General features: G+C 34.0%; 1 protein-coding gene across 5 annotated transcripts in view; it reads left to right on the forward strand.

Annotated features, from left to right (window-relative positions):
* The first annotated feature begins 2,715 nt into the window (after positions 1-2,715).
* Positions 2,716-14,029, forward strand: part of TRIO (trio Rho guanine nucleotide exchange factor) — a 276,800-nt gene continuing 265,486 nt past the window's right edge. For 2 of the 5 annotated variants that reach the window (XM_031946133.1, XM_031946134.1), the window contains exons 1-2: positions 2,716-3,440; positions 11,833-12,025. In XM_031946133.1, coding sequence (XP_031801993.1) covers positions 3,193-3,440; positions 11,833-12,025 — 441 coding nt within the window. In that variant the 5' untranslated portion in view covers positions 2,716-3,192. The remainder of the gene's footprint in view (positions 3,441-11,832; positions 12,026-14,029) is intronic. The other 3 variants (XM_031946135.1, XM_031946132.1, XM_023495919.2) reach the window with 3 other exon arrangements.

Genomic DNA, 14,029 nt, shown 5'->3' on the forward strand with positions numbered 1-14,029 from the left:
CAAGTTGGAATATAATTGTATAAAGTGTCTTTTTTTTCATCTCTCTATTTTCTTCCAATTTGCCATTTACTTTGACCTTTGCTTTAATCATTTAGAGGTCTAATTGTAGTCAGGCAGCTGATTTTGAGATGACTAGAATATTTGTAATAAGTCATTAGCTGTTTTAGTGGAATGATCCATATATTTGGAATCAGAAGATGCTGACTTGAAACCAAACACTTCAACTTTCTACCATCTGTGAAAGTTTGGGCAAATTAATTAACATCTTTGAGCCTCATTTTCTCTCTACAAAGATAAATATTTGACTAGATAATTTCTAAGGTACTTTACAGCAGCCAATTTTGGGTTTTTTTGGAATGTCAAGCAGTCTTTGCCAAGTCTAACACCTTCCAACTTTTTTCTTTGAGAAAATATTTATGTTACATAGGCATAAATAGCCTCTAAACCATTGACTATAATTTCTTGGTCCCAGACCATATTTTCCAACATACTTTTTAGTTTTTTCCTCCCTATCCCTCAACATACATTTATACTAGAATTACAGAATATTCAAGTATATATTGACTTTGGAATATCTTGCCAAATTCTTCAGAGAACTTCTTCATTTCTTCACTCTTTACATTGTTGATACATAAACTGCAGTCATCTTCATGGTGGTCTGTTTATTCTTTGTGAGCAGCTGCAAGTATCTTGTTTTGTGCTTGTTTGTTTGTATTTGTTGCCTTTGGGTATATGGTGAAAACAATTCTTGATGTCTATTTGTTTCTCTGAGTTGAATTTTTGGGTAGTCTTTACATTAACACCACTTCTTTCTCCCCCCCCCCCCACATTAAGCAGATATTTAAATAGAAATGTGATTAAATTCCTCCAATAGCCTATGAACTTACTGTCACAGGATACAGATTATGTAGATTTTTGCATTAGCAAACTATAGTGATGGGCCAAATCCTGTCAACATCCTATTTTTGAACAATCCAAGCCAAGAATGGTTTTGGATATTAATGTAAAATTTTATTGCATTAAAAAAAAGATGAAAGTCATTCTTAACTCTTGCCAGAGTTTGCTAACAGCTAATATAGATCACTAGCTAAATACCTACTTGCAAGTATTTTAAGAAATGTATGTCTTTATATTCTCCCCATTTTCCAAACATGCATTATGGATAACTCATATTTTCTCTTATTCAGAATTCCTGAAAAATCATTATTAATTTAATGGTTATATAATGCCTTCAATCTTTTCATTAATAATAGGAAGTAAGGATACCTGCTGAAAATGAAATGGGAAGGAATATAATTGGAAGCTAGAAGTGATAAGGAAATGGCTAATGATTGTCAAACAATAATGAAGGCCAGGTTGAGGTTAGTTAGCATACATTTGTAGTGGACTTGTGCAGCATAGTTTTAGGAATTTCCTTAGTAGCATTTGTCTTCTGTGAAACCAGGGTATATATTAAAAATTCCCCAGTTTGAGCATTGGGAGAAGGGGATGTTAAAAGTAAAGAAAAAAAGCACTAAAGTAATGGCTAATCATAGTGTTCATTTTATAGAGAGGGGGCCAGAATAGAACTGATAAAGTGGGAGAAAAAGGAGAAATTGAGGGACTAGAAGTGTCAATCCAGTCAAGTCAATAAGCATTTATTTAGCATTTATTACATGTCAGGAATGGTGCTAAGGGATAGGTATACAAAGAAAAGCAAAAACTGGAAAAAGAATGAAGTAGGAGGAGTATAAAGATAGCAAGAAAATTGCTGCAAAAGACCATTTCAAAGTTCAAGATTTTGAAGATAAGGCCATTCTGAATGCTACTGTCTTGTGTTGGGGAGTGTGTTGATTGAGGAAAAATAAAAATGGGATTTTAGAATTTCAAAAACTTGTTAGAAGGGTTTTCAGGGTAGATATCACACTTTTTAAGAATGATAGGATTGATCAAGGTTCTTTAAAGCCAGATATCAGAGTTTGGAGAAAGGTGTGAGAAGTTGTAGTTGATGGGAAAATGACAAGCTTTAGGAGAGAGTGTGTTTAGTTAAATGGCATGAACTTTGAAGCAGAAGAGGTTGTTGAATTAAATTGGGTGACAGAACCAGGGCTTGGTAGAGGTAGTAAGGAGCAATAAACATATGGATTCTGTCCCTCTTCCTTTCTAATCAGGTCTTGGGGTAAAAAAGATTAGTTAAAACTGTTGTTTAAAAAAAAAAGTCATTGGTTTGAAGTCTTCAAATAAATTATGTGTTAAGCCTTCCTCTGTACGTGGTTTGTGGATTCCCATCTTGCTTTCCAATTGTTACCTATCCATTTCTACCTATTTTGGAAAGTCCAATTACAGCCTCTCTTTCTTTATGATGAAACTTGAGCATTTCCATCTAGAATTTCTTTTTCTTGAATTTAGTGAGCACTCTCTGTGTCACTGATTAAGGTTCATGCATATATTGCTTTGCATTGTTATCTCCATTTCTCCAACCAGATTGTAAGCACCTGAATATATGCATGTATGGATGATGTGATATATATATATATATATATATATATATATATATATATATATATATATAAGCATCTGAGTGTACGGATGATGTGATACACACACACACACACACACACACACGTGCGCGTGCGCGCGCGTGCACGGGTGAGCTTTCTACATTTCTTCTAAGCTTCAGATTTCTCACCTATAATACTTACATAGTACTTTAAGGACTTACCTGAGAGAGCTGTTGAGACTCAAGTGAGCTGATGAATGCAAGACACTCTACGAATCCTAAAGCTCTAGACTACTGCCAACTATTTCACACATTTTTTAGGGGCCATCAAGATTGGATGCAATTCCTGCAGATGTGATTCTTTTCCATCCTTTTTCTTTCAGAGCTAGAAGCAGAATTATTCTTTGCTAGAAAAGGAAACAAGTTAAATGCTACTGAAGGTGAATCTATTCTGTACATACACACATCATACCTTTTTCTTCCAAAATAAAAATTCAGATGAAGAAAGAACAAAATGCATTAAGACATTCCATATAATAGCACACTGTGAATGTTATACAGGGCTGTGTGGTGACCCACTGACATTTTTCATTCGATGACCTGCCAAGAGATTAGAAATAGCCCGGGTATGCTTATGATAAAACAACAACTCTTGGCTGTTGGTATTGCTGTACCTGATGGCTGCCTTTTGATTAAAATGAGCTTTTCACAGTATGTCTTGTATCATTTTGTTGGATGGAAATGAAGTCTTTTTTAAAAATCCAAAAAAAGAATCATGCTTTCTTTGGTTTGTTATTATTGCCTTCTGTGTATTTTCTAAGTGTTTTCTGAATGTTTGTTTTACAGGTGGTAGAGATAAACGTGGAGGTCCTATTTTAACCTTTCCAGCTCGCAGCAATCATGATAGAATACGACAGGAAGATCTGAGAAGACTAATTTCATACTTAGCTTGTATTCCTAGGTAAGTTGTGATTTGTCTCCTGTAATTTATAAAAGGTAAAACATTCTGATAATTTACTTAATCTTACTAGCATAGAAATGGTGTCATCATTTGCCTAGTCACCTATGAGTGTGTCATCCTTAATGTTCTCTTGTCAGTTCCCATAGCCATTAAGTTCTGCATCTTATCATTTGAATCTCCAAAATATTCTTTTCATTATTCTTGTTTATTTTGTTCCCAAAACTATAACCCCAATTCAGACCTTCATTACCTATTGCCTGAACTATTGCAGTCACTTATTACCAGGCTTCCCTCTCTTCAGCTGCTTCCTCTTTCAGGATTATCCTACAAATTGCAACCAGATTAGTCTTCCTAATGAATCTTCTCTCTCTCCCTCCCTCCCTCCCTCCTTCTCTCCTTCCTTCTCCAGGGTCACACAGCTAGGAAGGGTTAAGTGAATTGAACTCAGGTCCTCCTGACTTCAGGGCTGGTGCTCTATCCACTGCACTACCTAGCTAGCTGCCCCCCTTCTGAATCTTTCAATTATATCACTCCCGCACTCTTCAGAAATTTTCACTGATTACCCATTGATGCTCAGACCTTTGGAAATTCCCTGAACTTCCCTTAGTCATAGTTTTTCCTCTTTTATAAAATGAAGATTGTACTAGAGGTGCTGGCTACCTTGCATAAGGCTGTGGTAAGGAAAAGGCTTCTAAATCTGGAAACTCTAGAGAAATGTGAACTTCTGTTGATTGTTAGCCTGATTTTCAAAACTTTGACAATCCAGCTTTAGTTTTCTTTTGTTTTATCAATTGCTTATCCACCACAACACAATTATATTTTCATGCTTCAGCATTTTTGGTCATACCATTTTAAATACCTTCTCCATTTTTCACCCCTGACTCCCAATTGTACCTGTTAAAATCCCATTTATCCTTTATTATCAGCTTCATGTGGAACTTTTCTGGTCCTCTCCAATTAAAAGTAATCTCTTCCTGCTTCCTCCTCTACCCACTTAATAAAGCATCATAAAACTTTTTTCATAATTTTTTTTAACAGATTGAGCTTTTAATATTTTATTTTGCAGTAATTTATGTATGTTTTCTCTTTGCAATAGATTATAAATTCTCTGAGACTACAGTCTGCATCTTTGTCATCTTTATATCTTTCCTTGTGCCTAGCAAAAACGATCTTTATATAATAGGAACGTAATGAATGTTTTTTGATAAATGATTGGTCCCTAGCAACCACTTCTACTCAAATTCATGATGATTTCCTTAATTTTTCTAGTTGATGTTTCTGATACATTTATTGTTGCCATATTAAAATATTTCAGAATAGGGGGAAGTGGACTATCCTAGTGACATGATATGTACTGATTTAACCATATTGCAAAGCAGTCCATTGGGAGGAAAAATCATAATCATGTTTTGCTTATATACTGATCTCTCAATCAAAAAATTAATCAAGAATTAATTTACTGTCATTAACATAAACACACAGAGAATGTATGTATGGTACACTGGGTAGAAGTGTAGCCTTGGGATTGGGGAGACCTAACCTCAAGTCCTGCCTTCAATAAACACTAACTTTGTGACCCTAGACAAGTCATTTTTCCTCTCAAGTATTATCTAAGTAATCTTCTTAAGACTGTATAAGTTCTGAAACAGTTTGCAATCTACATTGGTAGAAGGGAGTTTTTTACTCCGATGAAGTCACAGATCTAGATCAAACAATCAAAACCATAAACCCTTTCTCTCACTGACCATATTATAAATGTATTAAGTTAATTAAATTAATTTTATATGTAGAAACTGTCACTACTCTATATATCTATACCTGGGTTAGAGGCAAAACATTTAAAGTATGAATTCCCATTTAACTATTAATTACTCTTCAAAATTTCTGATAGTTTATTTCATAATTTGGTAGGTATGAATGCTGGTGATTTTGGTAGGTATGAATTCTGGTGTTTAGAAAAAATAAAGTTTATTTTCCCCATAGATCACCCAGCAGTTTTGCTGATTCCTAGAGCCTAACTTTGTAAAAGATACAATTTTTGTGAAGAATCTATTTATTCTTACTCTAGGTGTATGTTTTTAAGTTAATTTATAGGACATGTAATAAAACTTCCTTTCCACTGCCTGCTTTTCTATTGCACTCCCATGTTAGCCTCATCCTGAAAAAAACCCTCACTTGATAGATCTGTTCATTCTTCAAGTATCATCCCATGTCTCCCTAGCTTTTTGGGGTTAACCTCCTTGAGAAGGTCATTTATAATAGGCATTTTCACTTTCTTTCCTCTAACTTGATTCTTACGTTTGAGCTTCTGAACTCATCACTTAATTGAAATTGCTCTCTTTAAAGATGCCAATAATCTCATAATTGCCAGTTCCTTTGGCTTTTTCCTCAATCCTTATCCTTTTTTCAATCCTTACTACTGTCTTTGATACTATCAATCATTGTGTTTTCTTTGATATTTTCTTCTTTTGGGGTTTTTGTGACACTTTTCTCCTGGTTCTCCTACCCATCTGATCAATCTTGCTCTGTCTCCTTTGATGGATTTTCATTTTGTTTGTAATTACTAACCTCTGAGACTCTTGTCTGTCCAGGGACTTCTCTGTTTTTTTCCTTTTAAACTTTTCACTTGGCAATTTCATCAGCTCTTATTCATTCACTTACTATATCTGTGTATAGGAGAACAAATGGAAAAAAAGGTTAAGATTCTCAGGAGACATACCAAGGTCACTTAAGATATGAAGCATAATGATAAGGGTTCATCCAATTTTGATATACTAGAATGTGAAGGTATTCCTTCAAGCTTGACAAAGATAAATTTAGGACAGATAATACTAGCCAATAACAAGTATACCTTTGTATAACCTATCCATTTTTACCATTTTCAGAGGTAATATATTGAAACTTTATGGCTTAGCCTATTATGGTAGGTTTTATGTGTTTATCAATGATGCCTTATCTGCAATGACAGTTCTACTTAACCTCTTTGAGAAATGGTCATCATTTTCTCCTCTCCTTTTAATTTTCCTGCTTTTAAAGATTCCATAGAATTGTAGAATCTTGAAATTGAAGGGGAACTTATAAACTGTTTGTCTAATCCAACCTCCTTCCCATTGTAGGAAGCCCCTCCAACAACATCCTTGACACAAGCTATTGAACTCTTGTTTTGTCATTTCTGTCCAGGGAATCTAGTTATACTTTCTGGAACAAAGCACAAGTCTCTCTCTTCTACATTACAGCTTTTACATATTACCATGGAAAGAGGAGAAGCTTCAGAGTTCAAACCAAAACCTTGGTTTGAACTTTGCCTATGTGGTTTCCAAGCTATGTAAACTTGGAAAAATCACTTAATTTTTCTGGGTCCCATTTCCTCATTTATAAAATAAGGGAGTTGATCCCTTTCAGTTCTAAATTTATGATCTTATGTCTCTGTTTTCTTCTGTACAACTCTCCCAAATTTCTAGATTCTTCTTTATCCTTGTTATCCCACTGAACACAATCCAATTTATTGATGTCTTTAAATTGAAAGACACAGAGCTTGTCAGTTTTCTGCATTCAATTTGAACAGAGTAGGAAATTTTTCCGGAGGAGGGGAGGGCTACCACCTCTGTCTTATGCTGCTTAATTTTCTGTTTCCCTCGCTTGCTACACTTTGGTGCTAACAGGTGAAGTTGTAAAGCTCCTATTGAAATGCCTGCATGAAACTTCTGGGGGAACAAATTGCTAGATGAATCCTTTTCTTTGCCAATGAAAATATTATTCTGTTTTCTGTCTGTAGGGTTGCAGCAACTATTATAATAATACTAGTTCTGGTTCTTTTCTAGACTTTGAATTTTCCCTTGTCTCAACTTTTAAATGTTCTGTATGTACCAAATGTATTCCGGAATATTTTATATTTTTTAAGACTGTGCCAAATGTATTCTGGGACATTTTACATTTTTTAAGAATTTACAGGTGACTTTATAAGTAATCTGTTCTGATGTTGTGCTTCCTCTTTTGCTTAAGATCATAGTTATTGAAGACTTGAATTCACTTTCATCCCTCAGTTTTTAAACAGGAAATTACTTTCCTCATCTCTGTGCCCAGTAAAATAGAACTTTTGTTCCTTTAGAAAACTATTTTGAAGGAAAAAAAAGAAAACTATTTTGAGTGAGAACATCAACGTGAAATTGGGATTCCATTTATCTTAAAGGAAAGGAAAGAGTGTGGTCATAGTGTCTTTGGAAACAACTGGCAAATAGGCAGATATGGGTCATATAGCACATGTCTTGAACTAAGGACCATTATATGAATGCCTGGCATGTAACCACTCTCTTGGTAGGAATTGTGCATGTTGATTAGGTGCCTATAAATATAAACCAGCCTCTTAGATGACTGTAATTTATTACTCTTTAAATAGCATTTCATTTTCTACTTAGAAAAAAATAGATGGATTAGGATTTTTTTTGAAGCAACTGTGTAGTAACTATTTGATTGTTGGTGATGATGAATAGTTAAACCTTTTTAGAGAGTACAAAATACTTGGCAAGTTCTAGATAATCTTCAATCTATTGTTCTTTAAGTATTTTGCTATACAACCTGGAATTATTCAGGATTCCTTTTAAGCCTTTTTTCAAGTGGGAAACATTATGTAGGTCATATTAAAAAAAAAAGATTGTCTATAATAAAATCTATTTTGATCTAATGAAGATTAATATTTAAAGTGGAGCCAACTAATAAAACATATGACTGCAGGTTTTCTAATGACATTTACTGGGCATATGGATGCAGATAAAGTAGTTGCATAGAGTTAAGTACTTCAGTAGCAATAGCATTCTATAGTAAATCATAGAAGTAGTAGCACATCATTATATACCTTAATAGAGTTCTGTATTTTGATCTATGTAAACCTAAAGTAAATATTTGAATGAAAATTAGCACGCTGAGTCCCATTAAAGCGTAACAATACTCAGATCAATTGGTTTTAATAGACCTGGTTGACTTAACATGTCTAAATGTCTTATGTTTTGCAAAATTGGCCATGAAATGCTGTGTGTTTCCTTTTATGATGTTACCTGAATTGAAATTTCCTAATAGAAAGTGGGCTGGAAGTAAAAGCAAATGATGATATGAAAGTGAGCTATATGAGTATCAAAAGTTTTAAATGCAATCAATCATTTAAGGAACTTTGATGGAAAGGAGTAATATGGTAACTCCTGCCAAATTTATCTTTGCCTTCAATCATGAAAATACTCTATTTCACTGAATCCAGGTATGACTGAATCCAGCTGAGTCATACAACAAGTATGCTAATAAAGACTCATTATTAACTCATTTTGTCATCCACATAGGAATATAGATATAATATGAACTTTAACCTTAACTCAAGCCCTACAATGTAAAAGATTCATCATGTTATAAATCAAAATGAAAAACAAGTGGGTTAAGGTTTATGTCTGTGTATGTGTATACACATACACATGTTAAATATGAATGTATTTTTTTTTTTAGCATTCTGTGTTAAAAGGCACAGAGAAGATAATTTTAAAGATGTAATTAAGCAGAAAATCCACACTTAGGTGTAGCATTTAGTTTTACAAAGATTTAAATTTAGGCCAGTTTCCAAGGTTGATTGCCTAAGGCTAGATGTCAGATGATTTCTCCATTGTCACAGTAAAGCAGTAGTTCAAGTTAGTTGAAAACCTAAAATTATCACTGGCATTCACATAGTGCTTTGGTATTTTCAAAGTGCTTTACAATTATTATCTAGCTAATGACCTGGCAACAACACCATTAGACCACACAAGTTGTTTTAGTGAATAGAATTAGAATTGTCTCTTAACTGTGATGTATCTTGGAAACCATCACAAAGCCCTCCCTCTAATATAATACCTAAGATTTTTAACAAGGGATACCAAGCCATATGCACTTCTTTTCAGCCTTAATTGTAGGAAATTTTAAATAGAAAATAGATTTTGTGTGTGTGTGTGTGTGTGTGTGTGAGAGAGAGAGAGAGAGAGAGAGAGAGAGATCTTTATATTTTTGTCTGATTCTTTCTTGAATTACAAGTTAACCTGTATGCCTCAATTTCTTTAACTGTAAATTGGGAATAATAATAGCACCTACTTCCAGGGTTGTTGTGAAGCTTAAATCAGGTAATATTTGTAAAGTACTTAGCATAGTTCCTGCCATGTAACAGGTGCTGTATAAATGCTTATTCCCTTCCCTTCCCCTACAAGCCAACCATTAAGGAAAGATGTTGCTTATTGATCAAAATAAATGTTGAAAAATGATGGATGCAAAAAATTGCTTGCTCCTAACTTTTTCTTGAAGATTTTGTTTATTTGACTATTGCCAAAGAGCTTTAATGAGGAAACTGAAAGAAGTATTTTAAAGAAAGTAGGGAAAATCTTGAAAAGTTGATAACAATTATTTTTAAAATCATACACATGTGCTAAGAATTTTACAGTCTTTCCCTCTCTAAAGAGATACAGGATCCCTCCCTTTCCCCTGAAGAGATACAGAAAAGGTTATGTTTATGTGTTAAAATATATCTTGATGATTCTTGACAAATGATTTTAAGAGGGCACTAGTTAAACCTCATTTGGATTGATATTTTCACTTTTTTGTTGGTTGTTTGGTTAGTTTCTAAACAAATCTGTAATTTCTTAATCAAAATACAGTATATACATTCAAAAAATAGTAAAAAACATTTGTGGAAAATTGATTCAGCTTATGGAAGGCATATTACCTTATTTGTTATAATAAGAATAACCCCTTGCAGTTTCTTTATTAACATTCACAATTTGGGAACAAAAACTGATTTCATAAGATATAGATTTAGTGCTAGAAGCGACCTTTGGAGTTATAGCCTTAAGTACTTTGCTGTCTTAGATTCACGTACACCTTTTCAGAGTTCCAGCCCTCTACATAGGGTCATTCATTTAGTGACTTGTAGTGCAGTGTAGACAAAAAAAAAATATTGGACTTGAAACTGGGAGAGACCTAAATTAAAATTTGCTTAAGAACATTAACACATATGTAGTGCATTGATGCATTCTGCTTACTTCCATCATTTTTTCTTTTAAAAATTAATTGAATTTTTATTAACAACTTAATCAACCAATATTTTAATATACCAAGAATAAAAAATCTTTTATATGAATCCATGAACTTTGTGATGGTGAAGGTTTAGATTTGGGGAACCCAAATGAAATTAGGGTTTCTGGTGATCAGGGAGTTAAATGAGGTCTAGTAACAGGTTCAGGGTTCAGGGAGTCAAATGGAGCTCCCCTGCAACCCCTTTTGATTCGACACAAGGGTAGGGAGTTCTGGGGATTCCCTTCTGGCGGTGCAGAGATCCTCTGTAAAGTAATTTACAGACCCAAAAACCTAGTTTGGTAAAAGCGGTTTATTATGGAGATTGGAAGTAAGGTTAAAGTCTGGTTAAGGAAATAGGTGAGGGTAAAGAGAAGATAGCACTGGAAATAGTATTCCATCTGGCAGAAAGATCCTAGCTGTAAAGGGCACTGCCAAGGTCCATCTGCAAAAGCCTTAGTTGATGGAAGCTCATTATATTGCTGGTCTTGGTGGGGATTGGGAAGCCCGAGCAGATCATTAGAATGAGGGCTGGGAGAGCCCATGTTGGCTCAGATTCAATGGGGGCTGGAATAAGCCTGGATCTCCTATTGGAATTCAAAGGGGTGCTTTTGACCAGGATTTGTGAATCAAAGGTGCAGGCTTCCTGAACTGATAATGCATCAGCCAGGAGGGGTTGGGAATCAGAAAGGAATAAATCAATCTGAAAGGAATCACAAATGTAGTTTCTTAAAGGGACCACAACCCACTTCAAAGGCATCATCTTTGGATTTGGGGGCTTCATTCCTCTATTTGTTGGGAGGGAGGAAGAAGCATCAATAGATCATTTAAACAGGTTATGTTTAAACTATTCTATATGGTGTTATCTCATTGTTATTTTTCTCCTGATGTTTAATTTTGTCTTTTTTCCTAATTAGTTGATGATCTGTTTGGTATAGGACAGTTGGTTTTGATTTGATTTCATATCAATAACCAATCATTTTTTCCTTCCTTCTTTCACCTCCTCTCCAGTTTGGGCATCTAGAATAAAATACTCATTTTTTGCATGTGTACACACACACACACACACACACACACACATATTTATAAACTTTCCAAACCTTTTCTCTTTTTTTATTTTCTGTTGTGTTTTTTTGGTTCTCCTTGATTTTTTTGATTGCACTAAAGTATAGAATACATTATTAGCAAACTAAATAATCATTTCTTGAATAGTTAAAAATTAATGTCATTATATATGAAGTTTACAGCATGGCGTATAATTATTTAGTTTACCTCTTCTGTATGTATGTATTTATTTTTTTATTTCCTTTTTCCACAGCGAAGAAGTCTGTAAACGAGGATTCACAGTTATTGTGGACATGCGTGGATCTAAATGGGATTCTATTAAGCCTCTACTGAAGATTTTGCAAGAGTCCTTTCCTTGTTGTATTCATGTTGCACTGATAATCAAGCCAGACAACTTTTGGCAGAAACAGAGGACTAACTTTGGCAGTTCTAAATTTGAATTTGAGGTAATTTCTTTTGTAGCAGGGCTGGCCAAACTGATGGTCGTAGTTAATTACATAATGACTCTTTTTCATTATTTAGTCAGAGAGTAGACTTTTTTTATAGTCATTAAACTTGTATGTATCTATCCCTAATGTACATATGAGGATGTATCCTTACATATTGCTTAATAGTGAATGGAAGATTGGGAAGAGTGAATGAGAAATGGGGTGGAACTGAAGTATAGAAGGACCATTCTGTGAATCAAATAATATGAAATTTTTACTAGAAAAACAGCTTTTGCCTTTTAATTAATTCAATGGAAATTTTGCACTTCACAAAAATAATATATTAGCTATATTTGGGAAAAGAAAGATTACCAAGTTATTCCTTTAGATATGATGGAGAACCAAAGAGGAACACAGGGATTCTAATATCCTAGTGGTTAAAAATGAAAAAAGAATGCAGTATCTCTTGCAGCTCCCAAGACTGACCCCAAATAAATAGTAGGGAAAAGAATGGTTTAGCATGTTTAGTTTTTTAAATTAGGAGTCCTTTTCATGCACATAAAAAAGTAGTGGGCATGGGGTTGGAGAGAGGAGTAGAGAAGAAAGTGTTTCTTTAATGATATGTAGGCTGAATTGAAGGCCAGTTTGTGGCATCTATTTAAAAGTAACATAATCCTAGTTGACTTAATTGCTAGTTTCTTAAACAATGGAATTAGTACTAGTCCTAAATGGGCCATTTTTTCCCCCACTTCATTTTCACCACTTCACTTCTATTAGTTACTAATGTTCTCTGAAGTTGTTTAATGAGGAGATAATGCTAAAAAGGAATTTTACTCTTCTGTGAATGTTTTTAAAAGAATTTGATTGCTTTTATAAATTTTATTTTTCGTGATAGATTTGAACAGTTTTAGTCCAACGTTATATCCAATATGAGAGTTAAGTAAAACTTTTTGTGTTTCTCTGCCTCACTCCTCCTCTATCTCCCCATTTTGCTTTTATATTGATCCTTTATCCTGTAATTAAATTATGGAGTCAGTTTGGGACTAGGAAATTTAGCTTCACTAGCTTAGATGGAAGAAAAATGAAATTAGTCAATTTTAGGCTACCCTCTTGCATGTGGCATATAATTCTTATTCTGAGAAGGAATCATCATTGAATGACATTTACTACATTTTAATGATGTATTTTCATTAAAAAGTTTAGACACCACAAAGAAGGTACATTTTGCTATATGTATTGCCTTACTCTCCCACAGAAAAGGGGAAATGGTGATTTGGAAGTGTAATTCACACAAAACTTGGGGGCATTCTACTGAGTTTCTCTCTGGATTTTTGAAATCTCCTTCACCAGTTTTTCCATCACTGTATATGTAGTTGTCTCTCCTCTCTGATATGGATTGTGCAGGTAATTGCTTCCAGGATTTTGCCTTCAGGAAGTTACTAAGTCAGTGTAAATGACTCTGGCTCCCTAGGGGTGAGACTTGACCTTCAGCAACCTTACAGGCACAAATCCTAGTTTAGTAGAAAACCTCAATATCTGGTCTTGTCTAATGCTGAGCTTTAATTTGAAAACTGATGCTGTCTTCTTTACTGGGCATTTGGAGTCAGGAGCAGAACCAGAACTAGCAACAGGATGACTTTAACTCAAACCTATTTTTATATACTGGATACAACTAGTATATATGCGTATGCTAGTATACTTTTCCTAGTTATATAAGCTAATTTATATCTTCAAGTAAGGTAGTTTATATGAGCAAACTAGTTTCATTTTCTGATTTGTCTGCTTTTTTCTTTTTCTTTTCCCTATGACAGCTCTTCTGTAAAGCAGAAAAGATTAATCCTATTTTTTTTTTTTTTACAACTAGCCAGATAAAGTTAAGATTATAAATTTATTTCTTGCTTGAGTAATAATTGACTAAAACTTTTCAAATTTTCCTCAGGTCAGAATATAGTACAAATTATTAAAACATATGGCTATTAAGGACATAGATTTGGAAAAGAGAAGGCTCTTGGAGGTCATTTA

This window comes from Sarcophilus harrisii, chromosome 1 (genome assembly GCF_902635505.1).
Source record: "Sarcophilus harrisii chromosome 1, mSarHar1.11, whole genome shotgun sequence".
Classification (NCBI taxonomy): Eukaryota; Metazoa; Chordata; class Mammalia; order Dasyuromorphia; family Dasyuridae; genus Sarcophilus; species Sarcophilus harrisii.